At 41.8% G+C, this 16,754-nt stretch overlaps 1 protein-coding gene across 1 annotated transcript in view; it reads left to right on the top strand.

Annotated features, from left to right (window-relative positions):
- The window catches only part of Fat3 (FAT atypical cadherin 3), a 526,046-nt gene that overhangs the window by 477,028 nt on the left and 32,264 nt on the right, over positions 1-16,754 (top strand). Inside the window, exons 17-19 of the mRNA XM_013028825.1 lie at positions 1,056-1,253; positions 4,082-4,880; positions 14,644-14,778. Of these exons, the coding sequence (XP_012884279.1) occupies positions 1,056-1,253; positions 4,082-4,880; positions 14,644-14,778 (1,132 nt within the window). The remainder of the gene's footprint in view (positions 1-1,055; positions 1,254-4,081; positions 4,881-14,643; positions 14,779-16,754) is intronic.

Raw genomic sequence — 16,754 nt, 5'->3', positions numbered from 1 at the left:
ATACAAAGCAACAAAGAAATAATCTTATAAACACACATGCTTTTCATAAATCCAATTTAGCACATAAACCCTGAGTGGGCCTCCTCTCTGAGCTACAGGGTATCATAGTCACCACCTATCTAACCCCAACTCACTCATTCCTTCAACCGATATCACTAGAAGACCAGGAGAGCTTCCTGGGTGAAGGCTGCCTGGGGTGCAGGCTGTGGTGATGCTGAAGTCCAGTGGAGCGAGGAAAGCAATCCTCGAGATACTAAAAGATTGCTTCAGGATTTTCAAATGGGGAAGATAATCTTTGACCCAAGGAAGAACCACACCATTCTCTATATTTCCTTTAGGGGGGGAGGCAGAGAGTTTTTGCAAAATAATGTTTGGAAATATCCTCCTGGTTTCCAAAGATTCTAATAAATTTAAGGAATTGCTTCCTCCCTTCTTATTCTCAAGTTGAGATATGTGTGGCCTCCATTCTCTCCCTTGGAAAATTACATGGTACAATTATGTTTCAGGGATGAGTTGTAAAAGCCCCCATTTTTCAACCTAGTATTTGCCTCTGTATGTTGACTGAGAAGTAGCCAAGCACAGTCCTTCAAAAATGCCTGATCTTGTAAGTTGAGTCACAGCACTGGGCATAATCATATTGTGGCAAAGGTAAATGAGTGCCTTCCCAACTCAATAAGGTGAGAAGAATTCTACCACAGAAAGGCTAGAGAGAACGTATTTCCCCAGAGCTCTTTAGGTAAATACACATCAATGAGAGCAGATGGAGGGCAAGGTACACTCTGCACCATCCTTGGACTTCAGGCCTGTTCCACACAAAATCCTGTGCTCCCACCTGCAGAGTGTTTGTCTCCTGGGGTGGTTGGGATGGGCAAGGCTAGGCAAGCCTAGATGGAAATCAGGATGTCTGTGGACAACAGAAGACATGATAACATCACAGGGAATCCCTTCTACTGAGACCTTGGCTTTCCAGCATCACATTTTCAGCTGGTAATGATGGGTTTTTAAATGTGCAGAGGTATAATTTTTCTCTTCCTTTTCACTATACTCTTATGCAGGAAAATAAGCCAGTGGGCACCAGCATCTTGCAGCTGGTGGTGACAGACAGAGACTCCTTTCACAATGGGCCTCCCTTCTCATTCTCTATTTTGTCGGGAAATGAAGAAGAGGAGTTCGTGTTGGACGCTCATGGAGTCCTTCGGTCAGCAGTAGTCTTCCAGCACACAGAGTCTCCGGAGTATGTGCTGTGTGTCCAGGTATAGTTTGTCCTCTGGGCACATCGGTGTACCTTTGTCTCTTATGCTTATTTCTTTGCCTTTTAATTGGTTTTTCTTCATGGAGCAACTGTGAAGGAATGTTCCTCTTTTCATCCCAAATTCAATTTCACACCAGTAAAAGTGGCCGGTGTGTGCGTGTGTGCGTGTGTGCGTGTGTGTGTGTGTGTGTGTGTGTGTGTGTGTGTGTGTGTGTGTGTTGAAATGGAAGGAAGGGAAACACAGATTTGGAAGGACATTCCTGGAAGCTGTGCCTGGCAGATAGTCATAGATTTAAATATACATGTCTGAAAATTCCAGAGGCTCTAATTAGCCCCTGAAGACTTGTTTACACTTAGTATAATTTGCCAATTTCCCCACTTGGGGAAACTATCAGATATAACTGGTAGTGGGATTAAGCTATGCTATGACCTCTGCTTGTCAAGTCATCCCCTAGTGAAGAAGGAGGGGACCAAGATCCTAGGTCCTTGGCAGTCCTGGTATTGGTATTTCTGCAACTTAGCTCCCTACTGGTATTGGTCTCTGTGACAAGAAATAGGCCAGAGAGGCAGAGTAGCAGGTATGCAACAGGCATAAAAAGGAACAAAAAAGAAGATGACACATAATATAACCACGTAGGAACTTCCCATCAGCAAGATTGGGATCCCATCACCAAATTTGAATGACTTTTCCCACCCACTGGGGCCAAAAAGGGCAAGCTAAGGCCATCAGGAACAATGGTGATGCTAACTGTAATTCTGTGTATTTGCATAGCATTGGATTGTCTGTGCTATCTCTCTAGAAAAGTTGGAATTTATTCTACCCCATAAAAATATCTAAATTAGTAACTGCAGGTTAAGACCATGTCTCTCATCTCTCCAATAATAATAATATATAAATGATTTTATATCAATCACAGAGTAGAGACTTGAGGGCCAAGGCAAACTTGCAAGTGTCTTCTCACAGCAATGAATATAATTCTTTGCCCAAATTATCTAATTTTTCTAGTTGTTAGAGAGGAGGTATCATGTCTCAGATGTTGTAATCCCCATAGTGAGCCTTCTCCTCATACACCCTAATATGAAAATGTACCAAGTCCCTGTATCTTCTGCCTCCATAAGGTTCCTGTGTGTATTACTGTGTTCCCTTCACCACTACTTTATTCTCTACTACTTTATATACATGCTGTTACTATAAGAGCCTCCTAGGTGATTTCTCTGGCTTTGTTCACCCCTCTTGGGCTGATCATTTCACTTTGATTTTGTCCTGATAAGCAAACTATAGCCCTTAGGGCAAATCCTACCCTTACCAGCTTGTTTTTGTAAATAAAGTTTTACTGGAACACAGGCTCACTCATTCATTTACACATATTCCATGGCTGTTTCTAGACTGTAAGAACAGAACTGAGTAGTTGACAAGAACTACATAACCCACAAAGCCCAAAATTTTCTCTAGCCCTTAAACAAAAATTGTTGATACCCACCCTGAAATTTAAAAATAAAGTCAGTGCTTCTTTAGAGCTTGAAAACTTAGGGCCTGCAAGTTGGATTCTGGCTCCAGGCTTCCATTATTTGGGATATTGTGGTATGTAGGCACATGTCACCCTCCAGTCTTTCTCTGATCACAGGTCTACTGTCACTTTGTCCCAGCAGCTTCATGATTTGTGACCCCTAATATTATGGTGGCAAACACTAGTTAATCTGTGTGGTCCAAATTGTCCTCTGAGGCTCTCCATGGCTTGACTTCAAGTTCAATCTCCTGTACCAAACATAACTTCCCCAGGAGGTCTCAGCTTCCATTTAGGTAAAGTGTGTGGTGATGGTATTGATAAAAACAGCAACAGTCCTCTGAACTGTAACAAGCTAAGTATTTCTATTGGTTACACTTGGGTTGAGCACATTACAATCACTCTTTTAATTCCCACAAGAACCCTGTGAGACAGAAACTACTAGTATTTTGCTCATATTAAGGATAAAAAAATAGAAGCTCAGAGAAGTGAAGTAACTTCTTCAGTGCTAGCTATGGAGTGAATGTCAGAGCTAAGATTCCAGTTCTGTCCTGTCTGATACCAGACACTTGCTCTTACATTGCTTTCTCCAAGTAAGGATGCACATCCCCTAATCCTACCTGACCTGTAGGACACTAGAGCTCTAGCTCTTTAAACAATTGTTCCATGGATCCATCTGTAGAAATCTGCCCTTCTGAAGCTCCTCACCACTAACTGCTTCCATGTTGCGAGTGACAGGTGCTCACTAAAGGTCCATTGTTAGAGTGTTCCATCAGACCCTACATAAAGAAGGGAAAAAGTAGAAGCTTTTATAAGCTCTCTGTTTTTCCCTTTGGTGTGCCATTTTTCATTCTAAATCTCATGGTGTTATAATCCCATTGAAATGATGTTGCCTCTTAAATGCTCAGAAAAGTGCCATCTGGTCCAATCAACAGGAAAGAAACCAGCAGAGAACAGATTCCATCTCCAAGTCAGAATGCTGTTTTATCAGGCTTGCCTGTGGTTTCTGGCCAAAATAAAAGCAGGCCAGGCTGTTGTGAGCATGTTGTATGTTGTAACATCCCCAGCCTCCTTCTCCATTCACTCCCCCTGGCTTGATTATGTTGACACATTTTATTGTCCATAACAGAGTGTATACATGGAGACTGAAGATGATAAATCACTCCTCTTATTTAAGTGTACAGCCTCAGCATTTTTCAGAGTAGTGACATAGGATAGACAAAGAGGCAACCTACTGAAAAGTACCTCTATCTTCTTTGGTTTCTTTTTCATGATAGTGGCTGTTTTCTTAATTTCTTGCATCTCTTCCTCTTGGTTACCCTAGGCAAAAGACTCAGGCAAACCACAGCAAGTTTCTCACTCCTATGTTCGAGTGCGGGTCATTGAGGAAAGCACCCACAAGCCCACTGCCATCCCCCTGGAGATTTTCATAGTCACAATGGAGGATGACTTCCCTGGTGGAGTCATTGGGAAGATCCACGCCACAGATCAAGATGTGTATGATGTGCTCACGTTTGCCCTGAAGTCAGAGCAGAAGAGCTTGTTCAAAGTGAACAGCCATGATGGGAAAATCATTGCCCTGGGTGGGCTGGACAGTGGCAAGTATGTCCTGAATGTGTCTGTGAGCGACGGCCGCTTCCAGGTCCCCATCGACGTGATTGTGCACGTGGAGCAGCTGGGGCATGAGATGCTACAGAACACCGTCACCATCCGCTTTGAGAATGTGTCCCCTGAGGACTTCGTGGGGCTGCACATGCATGGGTTCAGGCGCACCCTGCGGAATGCAGTCCTCACCCAGAAGCAGGACAACCTGCACATTATCAGCATCCAGCCAGTGGCAGGCACCAACCAACTGGATATGCTCTTTGCAGTGGAGATGCACAACGGCGAGTTCTACAAACCAGCCTACCTGATCCAGAAGCTGTCCAATGCCAGGCGGCACCTGGAGAATGTGATGCGCATCTCAGCTATCCTGGAGAAGAACTGCTCTGGCCTAGACTGCCAGGAGCAGCACTGTGAGCAAGGCCTATCTCTGGATTCCCATGCACTCATGACCTACAGCACGGCTCGCATCAGCTTTGTGTGTCCACGCTTCTATAGAAACGTGCGTTGTACCTGTAATGGTATGTTAGCATTTCCTCCTATCTCCTGAGACTTTAGGCCTAGGCTGTATACCATCTCTTGTATACATACATCTAGTCACTCAGTAAACTATGTACCCAATAACTATGATGCACACTGAGGTTATAGGAGAGACAAGACAAGCCAATTCTCACTCCCAGGGAGCTTTAGCTTTGTTTGCAGCACAAATAGACAAGCAAGTCTCTGTGACAAGCATTGTTGGAAGTGCAGAATCCTACAGGAGGGTGTTAGGAGATGAACCTTCTACCTGGAGTGTCCTGTGCCTTGAGAAAAAAGTCAGGTAGGACTTCCGGGAGGAGTAGGAGAGTGTGTAGGGAAAAGGCAGCTTGCACGAAGTATAACAGAGACTTAAGAATGGAGGCTGGGGTGGGGGTGGGTGTTCACTGAGGACATTGAAAGAGCTTCCCATTTGCTAGAAGGAGATGATAGTGATGCCAAATAAGACTGAAGAGCAGACCAGTGATCACAGCAGGGCCAAGAACCAAGATGAAGAATATAGAAATTATACCAAGGCACAGGGAGATATTGGCTGGTTTGAAGTGAAAAACCGATGGGATTATCTCTGTCTTTCACCATGGCCTTCCTAGGGGAATGGATGAGCAGAGCCAGGCCAGGGGCAGGGAAACGAGTTAGGGAGCTGTTGCAGACAGTAAGGGCAGCTCAGTTGGCTCCAGTGAAAAATGAGGGCCAGATGTTTGGAAGCAGTTAAGGAATGTATTCGGTGCTCAGAACTGCAGAGATGGAATGGTTTGTATTTGTTGATGTCACTGTAATCATTGAATCTTGACCTTTGCTAGTCAAAGGCCAGAGCTGTACAGAGTCGCATGCCCATGATGTTCAGTGAGAAGAATTGCTTGTTCTTCCTCTTTTCTTCTCTGATCTATAGACCTATAAATTCATTCCACTCTTCTGAGAAAAATTGAACCCAGAGTTTTTCTATCCAGTGGGAACTTGGTCCACAGGGGGTATGGCCAGGGAGAGTCATTTGTATCCCTATAGGTAGCTGTAGAAGGCAACATCCTGGCAGGAATTTCCTGGTTGCAGTTTGAAGAAAGGATGACCTAGGGAACACAGATCCCTCCTGGAGATTTTGAAAGACCCTCCTGGCAACCCAGAAGACTGGGGCACTTGCCTTGAGGTGGGTGTCCAGTGACTTCCATTTGCACTGTTATCACAGAGTCAGTGCTGGCTGGACTTGGGGAATATGTAAATTAGCTATGAAGTAACTCAGAGCATACATGCCAGGTAAGATTGAGCTCTGGCAGATGTCAGCAGCATGCAGAATTTATGTATGCCAGCTGTCCAGATCTTGCCTAGACGCTCTTTGCAGGCAAACTGATTTATGTATCCAAGCTCTGCTAGGCCTTTCTGCAGTGATTAACAGCAGGGTTCAAAGGGGGGTTCAGGACAGGAAAGACATCTGAGAAACTGTACTGTCTAATTAATCTTTTTATGCACAGTCAGAGTGGAAGAAAAATCTATTAAGAAGGCAGTGTACTAGACACTAAAGATTTGGAGTGATAATCATGCACTTTCTGCCCTATTTGTTGGCTATGGCAAAGCAAGCTTGCCAGCACCTACTTACTATAGCACTGGCACAATAAGTGATGGAGAATAGAAAGCATAGTTTCTTCTGCAGCCTGAAAGCAGCCTCTGGAATTTGTACACAGAGTATTTATTTGCTGCATCTCTGCATGGATGCAAGTTCATATTTTTTCTTTTATTTTTTGTGCCAATCATAAGACTTGAACTCAGGGACAAGACACTGTTCCCGTGCTTTTTTGATCAAGGTTTGAGCCACAGATCCACTTCTGCCTTTGTTTGGTATTTAATTGAAGATAAGAGTCTCACAGACTTTTTTGCACAGCTGGCTTTGAACTGTGATCCTCAGATCACAGCTTCCAAGTAGCTAGGATTACAGGCATGAGCCACTGGCACCTGCTCATGTATTTATTTTAAATATGGATTTAAAAGAGCAATTTTGCTGAATGTGAAAGGGCTTTCTGGTCAGTTTATATGAGACGTGAATGTTTCAAATACAATATTTCCATGGTGATAGCCCTTCCCACAATTTCTGTAGTATCCATAAAGTTTTTTATTCCTAGTAAACCTAAAATACCAGAACTTTTTTTTGGTGCACCCCCTAGAGAGACTAGGGAGCCTTCTGAGTTTGAAAAGAAAGTATTTCTTCAATGACAGTTCTATGAATGGTTTGTCCCAGCTCTTAGCTTCTTCTCACCTTCAAGTCCTTCTTCTAATTAAACTATAACATAAAATCTAGAATTTGGTAGTAAAAGGAGTTCAAAATGTCATCCAGCCAAAAGCATCTTCAGCAGGTGATATACTAATGGTCACCATGGTAGGTGGGCATCTTACCCAAGGTCCTAGCACTGGTAGAGAGGCATGTTGACTTAGTATACAGAATCTATGCTGATTTTCTTGGTCCCTATTTTATTGTCTGATGCTATGATTTGAATCGACAACTGTTTCCTTCAGCCTCAAGTGTTGAAACTTGATTGTTAGCTCATAGCCTTTGAGGGGTGATTGGATCACAAGAGCTCTAATTTAATCAGTGGATTTTTCATTCTTAATAAAGTCATAGCTGAATGGGCTGTTAAGAGTTGCAGCCTAATTGGAGAAACAAGGAGCACACCTTCCAGGTTGAATCTTGTCCCTGGACCTTCCTTCTCTCTGTCTCTGCTTCCTGGCTGCTATAAAATAAGCAGCTCTTCTTTACAATGCCCTTCTCCCACGATGTCTTACCCCGAGTCATGGATGCAGATGAACATGGCTTAAGATATTTGAGAGCCAAAATAAAATTTTTCCATTTGTGCCAGTACTGGCACCTGAACTCAACACCTTTGGCTTCACTCATGCCTGGCATGAGGCACAGACCTACTTCTAGCTTTTTGGTGGCTAATTAGAGATAGGATTCTCATGGTTCTTCCCAGTCTGCCTTCCAACAATGATCCTCTGATTTTTGCTTCTTGAGTAGCTAGGAAAACAGGTGTAAGCCACAGGCACCCAGCAAAATCTTTCCTTCTTGAAATTGATTTGCTCAGGTATTTTGTCACAGTGACTAATATCTGCATCTGATTACAGGGCGTCCTCCTTTAAAAATGTGTCAGCACCTCAGAAATCTCACTGCAAGGTAAAGAAGAAATATCACTCGAGTTCAGGTGGCAAGCTCTTAGCTGTAAAAATAGTATTCCCTCATCTTTTCCAAAGTATCCTTTTAAAATAAGTACAATAAAGAATTGTCAGGGTTAGCTGTTAGTACTTTTAGGCATCTCCTCAGTTTTTACTTCTCTCCCCCACACTCATGTAACTGGTATTGATTGCTCATCTGTTTATCCTAAGAGGCAGACAGATTCATCGAACAGGTTTCCCACCTCTTGGTGGGATACTTAACATGGAATTGAGGTAGCTATCCATTCAGGGCTGTGTAGTAATGTTGAAACAGAGCTGATCTCCAGTCATTTATTCTCTTCTCAACTTCCAGCTCATCTTCTCATGAAGATTTTTAGTCCAATTATCATCATTAGAAACTTGAACCAAAATGCTGAATTGTGCTAACAAAATTAAAGCAGACTTGGAATTTAGTGACAAGTAAGCTCGTTAAATTCCATCCACCACCAGCATCACAGCATTCCATTTGAACAGAACTCAAGAGATGCAAACTTCTGTGTCACAGGGTCTCACATCCATGAGAGCTTGCACCTGAGCTGCAATCCACCTGCTTTAGGCTTTCTGTCATTGCTGGGATCACAGGTGCACACTATGGCGGAACCCCAGTTTTCCAGTTTTGCACCACTGTACCCCAGCTATCAGAAAGCTTCTTGACAACTTTTTCCCAAGCCAGTCCTCAAACTTCAGTCTTCCTGTTTTCAGCCTTCCAAGCAGCTAAGATTACTGGTGTGAGCCAACAGAGCTCTTACCTGACCACTTTCCTCAAGTATTTCTCATTGTGCCTTACTAACTCTGCACAGATTTGGAGGGAAGTTGAAAATCGTCCAGCTTAGTTTCCCACCGATTGCTGACATCCTGTTTACTGTATTTCTGGCCCAGAAATTTGACTAAGGATCAAGCATTAATTCCAGGTCTCACATGACAGCACTGATAAAAATCTTCTGCCTTGTATATCACTGCATTAAAATTTATCTTCTTATAACATCACACAACAGCATCCTTTACAGTCACAAGGAACCTGACTTCTCCAAGCCCTGCTCTCCAGAGAGCTGATGATAGTTGTTATGAGGCCTTGAATCCTTTTCCTAGCCAACTACCAGAGTTTCCTTTGCACCTTACCTTATGTGTTATGAAGACATATAGGTGGCTTCATGAGAACACAGAGGAGGAATAAAGCAGGGAGTCATCAGTTCTACTAGGAGTAGTCCAGGAAAGGCATTGCAAACAATACACTTGTAGCAACGGGTCTTTGTCTAGTGGGGGATACATTTTGAACAAAGAAAGTAATAAAGAAGTTTGAGTATCATTAGATTTGTTCATTCACTCAACCATTAGTCAAGTTCCATGTTACAGCAGGCTCTGGGTAAATTCATAGGCAAGGAGACTGGTGTGGGTCTCCTCCCCCTAGTGTAAGGAAGAGTATCATGGCCTCCAGCAGATGAAAGAGCTTGAGTAGGGCTGGATGAGAAAGAATCAGAATTGTTTGGGATGGAATCAGGGAAAGAGGCCATCATAATGCACTTCTAATGAGAGAGTAAGTGAAACTATTAATACTCCTTGGAGGCAGTATGAGATTTCAAAATGGGCCTTGATGAGTTTTTTAAAAGGAGAAAAAAATTCTGAAATCAGGCCTGCTCTTGGGCTGGGGTTTACTACTGTTCATTACCTGAGAAGAATGCTAATAGTATCCATCATGATGGGATTTGTTTTTTGTGTGATTTTTGTTTTTTGTTTTTGTGTACATGTATGTGCCAGCATTGGGCTTGAACTCAGGGCATCAGCTCTGGCATAGCTTTTCATCTACCACTTGAGCCACATCTCCACTTCCAAATTTTTGGTAGTTAATTGGAGATCAGAGTATTTCCTGCTGGTTTCAAATCATGATTCTCAGATCTCAGCCTCCTGAGTAGTTAGGATGACAGACATAAACCACCAATGCCTGGCTTCCACTATGGCTCTGAATCCCCTTCAGTGTTGTCCTTGAATGCTGAGAGAGTTCTATCCACAGTCCAGAAGGTTTTATTTTCCCTTCACCAGGTATGTGTCTCTGCAGATCTCTCATCTCCAGCCATGTGAATCCCAAAGTGCCAGGCAGGAGAGGGCTGGCACTGCTTCGCAGTGTGCGTATTCAGTGGACCCCAAGGAAGAGGTCTGGAATGAAACTGCACTCAGCCTTTAGTGAAATCATATATAAAAACTGGCCAGGTCAGGTAAACAGTGTTCTGGGAGAGACTTTGCTTCTGGGAGAACCACAGTAGATCACTGCGGAGCTGAGAGTTTGGGTGAATGTATTTAAAACTTCTTACAGGCTATGAATTAAGAAGGCAGCTCCTTGATTTATGTGGCATTAACCAGTGCAGGGCATACTGACAAAGCATGAGTCCTGGGTGTGGGATGTGTACAGTTAGTTATTGGATTCTTCAATGTAATGAGGCTGTGACATAAATCAAGAAGTTGAGTCTGCTTCAAGTGGCAGCGTAATAATCATTGCTAGATGCTGATGTATTGGGCCAATGGCATAGACATGATCTAGGGGATTGTGAGGATGCTGTGGAGATGAAGAGAATCATAAATATGCTAGTGAGACCCTTCTAAAACTTTAACAGGACTACCCTTCTCTTTGCACACCCCGAAATGCTAAAGCTTCTCCTCAAATGGGTCATCTATTGTCAGTGTTATAAAAAAAGATTTAAATTTCCTCCCCAAACAAACCTTCAGAAGATAAGAAACCTTGTTTCAGACAAATCTGTGCATATTCCTCCTGGTTCAGAGGCTATGGGTAAAGGCTATGGTGGTGCAGATACTCAGTCATGCATGCCCTGCCATACTGATGGGTAAAAGTCTCCAAGCCTAATTTTATGTCTCCACAAATCACCGTACACATTACAAATCTGATTCTAAAAGGACAATGAACGAGTTACACATGCAGTCAGATCTTTGCTGTGTTGCCAAGCCAAGTTAGTGGTTACAACTTTAATATCTCATTCAAGTTTTTTTCTTTACAAATGGCTTTCATCAACACCTGATATGATATTCATGATATTCATGATCCATTAATATTCATGATGGAGAATCATCATTCTTATTTTCCTAAACAAACAAACAAAAAAGCCAAGACTCAGAAGAGCCAAGAAATATGTTCAAGGCTACAGTGCACAAATCAAATAATGAGCCAGGGCCATATTCCAGATCTTTAGTTTATCTCTTTTATAATATTTTTTATTGTAAAGATACTATACAGAGGGGTTACAGTTACATGAGTAAGATAATGAGTACATTTCCCATGGAGCATTGTTACTCCCTCCTTTGTTTTTCCCCTACACTCCCTTCCCTCCCAACCTTCTCAACTCCTCCATACCTCCCCTCAAAGTTGTAAAGTTCTTTTTCAACATAGTGTCTTGTATATCTCATTATTATAATGGGTCTTAAGTCAGTACTCTTTCCTATACTATACCACCTTCCCTTAGGGGCCTGGGAATGGGGAATAGAGTTTAGTCTGCTTGTCTTTAGTTTTCACCGGCATTAAAAAGGTCTTGTTCTGCCCTGGAATACAGTAAATGGTGTTGTTTGGATTGATAAAGTAGCACATCTCCTTTCGTACATTCTCTGGAACCAAACTGATGTATGCTTAGAAGAGTGTGGAGCCTGCAGGTCCATGAGCCTCCTCTCCCCAAGCTGTCACTGAACACAGCACAAGTTCATTAAACCCAGATTACTTCATGACAGTTAATAAGATAAACTTCCTCCCAGAAGCCAACAGGAGTTAACAGTGTCAGCTCTTAACTGGTACTCAGGGGCTGACAGAGTACCTTCTGCCACTAGAGGGAGGGTTTTTAAGGCTCTTAGTATACAGGTATCCCTGACAAGCGATGATATAAATAGGTGAGTTCTAAACTCTAATTAACTAATTAGCATCCATACAGAATTTGACTGGAAAAAGGCTCACCCCAAAATTATCTTCTGGGCCCACCTGAGATCCTTAGGGATATATGACAATTTTCAGTGTTGCCAAGTCCCTATGATAACATGTATTTCAAAGATATCTAATTTCATATGATAGTTTATAGAGAGGAAAAGATTGCAATGTTGAGTATGGAGAATATTTGGCTTTTGTGAAACTCATTTTTCAATAACTTGGCAAGTTTTTACTTCAGTTTGTGGTCTTGAACACACCTGCCCTCAGCTCAGAGAATGTTGAAGCTATCTCACTTTTGAAGCCTAAACTGCCTTTGTACTTCCTGGAGCCCTAGAGAGAGAGCTGGGGCTAGAGCAGCAACAGAGGCAATTGCCTCCATAAGTCTGGCTGAGCACAGCCCAGGCTGGAACTCAGGGGAAGCCCCGAAGGGTTTTAAAGCATCAAAATACAATTCCCTGCAAAACAAACAAACAGAGAAAAAGTACCTGTCCTCTTACTCCTAAAAAGTCTATTAAAAATAACAACAACAAAAGAACCAAAGTCACTGGCTAATAAGATAATATTTAAGTGTACAGTTCTAATACTTCTATTGATATTGTTAATTTTAGAATGTACTTGTCATACTAGTTATATTAATTTTTAATATATCACAGAGTTGCATTTTTACAGGGGGAGTTAAATCTAGCATAAACTATTCATTAGTGACTGTGACTTAATTACACGGGTTGATGTGCATTAATTATATATGGAAAAGAAGAAGAAGAGCTCAATCCAGTTGCTGGTATAAGTGGTGTGTGCTTGAATCCAAATGTCAGAGGTTTGGGTGGTCAGGTGAAAAGCTCTGGTTGACCTAGTCTTCTTACTCAAACATTCTCATCCTATAAGCCTGAATAAAAACCTTTTCTTCCTTAGGAAGATATATTATGTACTCTCAAGACAAAGAAGTGTTCTTTTCTGGACTTCCTTAGTACTCACTTGGCTCTGTGAAAGTGGGCTGTTATTCATATGTGGTATTCGTGTGTTTGTATGTTTGTACCATTTCTTGTCACATATGCAGGTCTTTTGCCTCATTGGATTTAACCAATTACTTTATTGAATTAATATTTTTCATTTTTGTTGAATGCATGATTTCAAGAAACTACTTTTTTGTTGAATGAATATGCTTTAAGTTATTTTAAAAACTGGCTCTCAGAGCTTCTTAAAGTGGATTATGAGGTGGTCAGACAGCTGTTTTAAGTTCCATGAATATTGATGAAGATGTGACAGGAATAAAGATCTGGAGGAAAGAAAATGGGGGGAAAATGTATTTCAGGGAGCTTGGATCTTCTAAAACCATTTGTGAAGATCACTTTAAATTTTCAGTTTGAGAAATGCCTTCATCTTCTAACGACTTTGAAAGCTGGATCCGTGCCAAAAGTACCTTTTACAACAGAACTTGAAACCAGTGGAAAATAGGATTTATGAATTCTGAGTTTGCTTGTGCTTCTTATATTGCTCCTTTTGAGAATTAGAGTTCTGAAAATGTTTGTATGTAGTTAGTATTACGTTTCTGTTTCGCCCACACAAAAAATTGATGGTGTTATGGGATGATTTGCTTACTAAATGAGAAGAGCCCTGGTGTCGGGGAATGTGCTAATGGGCCAGCAGCCCTGTCCAGGGAAGGAGACAGGCACTCAAGTCCAGTGAGTTGTGGCTTCTTAGGAAAGGGGCAGCCTCTGGGGCTGATGCCATTCCATGTAGGAAATAATTATTTCAATTGTGAGCTCTTTTTAATTGGAGTCTTTCTTTGTAGAGTCCTTTTACCATGTAAACCCTGGCCATACTGAACAGATCCTAATTACACTCAAAACACCCAGGATCTTTGAAAAGAGCCCTTCCTTCAGTGGACCTCTGTCTGCCTCCATCACAACTCACTTGGGGCCTGAATTCTGCCTTAATCACTTCATCTGCTTCCCAGGATTCCCCTTCTGTGAGATTAGCCTTTCATCTTACTGGGTTGTGATCATCAGACAGTTAAAAATGAAACCTTCCATTGCCCAACATAATTCTATTTTTGAGAGCTGATCAGACACACTTGCAGCTAACCAATAAAATAGCACGTAGCAAGCGGGATTAGGAAGCAATGTGAGTTGTGCTTGTACCATTTAAAATTAGTCACACTTGTCTTTAGGGCTGCCTTGTTTTTTTATTTCCCCCTCTCAGGATCAGCAGATAACATCTTCTGCACTCTTCCCTTGAGATTTTCAGGGCAGACATGATGGTCCAAATCCAAACTCAAGCGATACAGGGAAAAGGCCACCAAGATGTGGGGCCTGTATCCCAGCAAATAGCAGAAACTTGACATGGTAATCTTTCTTCAGCTATAATTGGTCTAAGAGTAACGTGTGCATATTTTAGCTGAAAAGCAGAGCTGGTTTTTTTTTTTTGCACCTAACATGGTTTGTGTGGGCAGTGAAATTACAGCAGATCGAGATATGTGTGGTGAGCTTGCATACAGGGTGAAGCCCAACGGGGTGCCCCTGCTACTGGACAGCCATTTTGTTTCAGCTCAGAACCAGCTCCTGAAACATTCGTGTATTCCCTGAAATGTGGGGGAAACATTTTATGTACTGATTGTTTGTACTCCCCCTTTCTCACAGGAGGAGTATGCCCAGGGTCCAACGATCCTTGTGTGGAGAAGCCATGTCCGGGAGATATGCAGTGTGTAGGATACGAAGCCAGCAGGAGACCGTTCCTCTGCCAGTGCCCACCAGGAAAGCTTGGAGAATGCTCAGGTGCAGAATGGGTGGGATGATCAGGGTCTAATTTTGTACTTTTGAAATGCATGCCCTTCAAGAAGACAATGCTGTGTGCACACAGCACTTTCCTTCAGGATAGAGCATAGCTAAGATTCACTCTCACATTTCCTGGGGACTGGTCACCACTGTAGTCTGTGTTGAGGAAACATGCAAAGATGAGACTCCTTAAACAAAGGGCGACCACAACATGTGTTCTCAGCTGTGCCACACAACTGTTAGGAGTGTGGCATTATGGGAAATAGGGACTGTTGGGTGGACAGAGGAGACAAAGTATGTGTGACATGGATAGCCACAAAACAGAGGTCAACAGTGGTAGGACTGAGGCAGTCTCATTGACTTCCCATGGAGCAAACCCAGCCAAAACACCCCAGTAAGCCAGAGCTCTGCTGGAAATGGACAGCTAGCGACATGTGCCAAAATGAAACATGCTTTTCACTGCATCATATAGAAAAAAAATAGAGTACTTATTTTAATTCCAATAACCTCCTGATCTTCCCTCAAATTCAAGACTTCTTTAAATTCATGTACACTCTACCCATTTGCTATAATAATAGTATTGTTCATTTTGGGGGGGTACCAGTAGAATCCTCTTTTTTTGATAACATCTGTTTTAAGTACAGTTGTGCTGGTACTAGTTTCAAAATCCAAGAAATATTTATTAGGTAATGATAATAATAATTATAGTGTGAATCAAAAATACATGTGACTTGTATGTGCAATGCACTTTACTAAAGTAAGATTTAGAAATTCAGCCTTTGCAATGAGAAGTGCTGTTCCTGAAAATGCAAATAAAACCGTGAAGCAAAGGGAGACACAAGATGCTTGCCTAAGTCGTCAAAAGATTTAGGCTTAGTTCAAACCATGCCCTTAATATATGATATGTGCACAACAGATGAATGTATAGGTAATCATAAAACCAAGTTCTGCAGCATCTGGTATTACTTTCTGTCAATCTCCATCTCCTTTCTATAGAAAACATTTTAAATTGTCCAAGATTGTCACCCATTTGGAATTCCTGTGCTTTCAATCTTTCATTCTAGTGAGGCTATTACTTTATGTGCTGAAACATAAAGTAAGAAATAAAGATGGTAAACTAAGAATTCAATAATGGGGATGGACCACAGTCTACGAAGGGTCACTGTGTAGTTAATGGTCAGAAAGCAGACTAGTGCTTGGTCTCACATGAATTTATAACTGCTATCTTTTTCAACACTTGTAAAAATGACATAAGTTGGCTATTATGTTAGGACACTTGAAGAACATGGACATTCTTTAATAATGGTTTTGTTGTTGTCCATTGTTTTATGGAATTGAAAGTTCCAGAATGCCTCAGTGATGCTGACCCAAGGTAGAGATGCAAAAGTACTCTTCTGTTTTGCTTTTTTTCTTTTTGACGGTGCTGGGGTCTGAACTACTGGCTGGCACCCTCGCATGGAGAGTAGGAAATGTCTTTCTCCATTTTTTCCTTTTATACATTTTTATTGTTATTGGAAAGGTGATATATAGAGGGATTACAGTTACATAAGTCAGATAATGAATACATTTCTTTTTTATAAGTTTTTTATTGTAAAAATACTGTACAGAGGAGTTACAATTACATGAGCAAGGTAATGAGTACATTTCTTATCAAGCATTGTTGCCTCCTCCTTTGTTTTTCCCATACCATCCCTTTCCTCCCATCTCCACAACTACACTCCCCACCCCATCCACCTAAATTGTAAAGTTCTTTTTTCGACATAGCATCTTGTACATCTCATTGTTGCATCTGTATCTCTATTTAAACTATTTGTTTTTTCCCATCCCCTCCCCAAATTTTACCAACATCAAATACAGTGAAAACAGGGGCTATACTGTGGGGGAGGGACATACAAAGCAACAAAAAAAATCACATGGTATAAATACATTAGAAACAATAGCAAGCAAGAAAAAACACTTGTGTCCCTATTATGGGG

This window comes from Dipodomys ordii, unplaced genomic scaffold (assembly GCF_000151885.1).
Source record: "Dipodomys ordii isolate 6190 unplaced genomic scaffold, Dord_2.0 Scaffold114, whole genome shotgun sequence".
NCBI classification, from domain to species: Eukaryota; Metazoa; Chordata; class Mammalia; order Rodentia; family Heteromyidae; genus Dipodomys; species Dipodomys ordii.
Note: the sequence above shows the minus strand (reverse complement) of the source record. Positions and strands in the feature narration are given on the sequence as shown.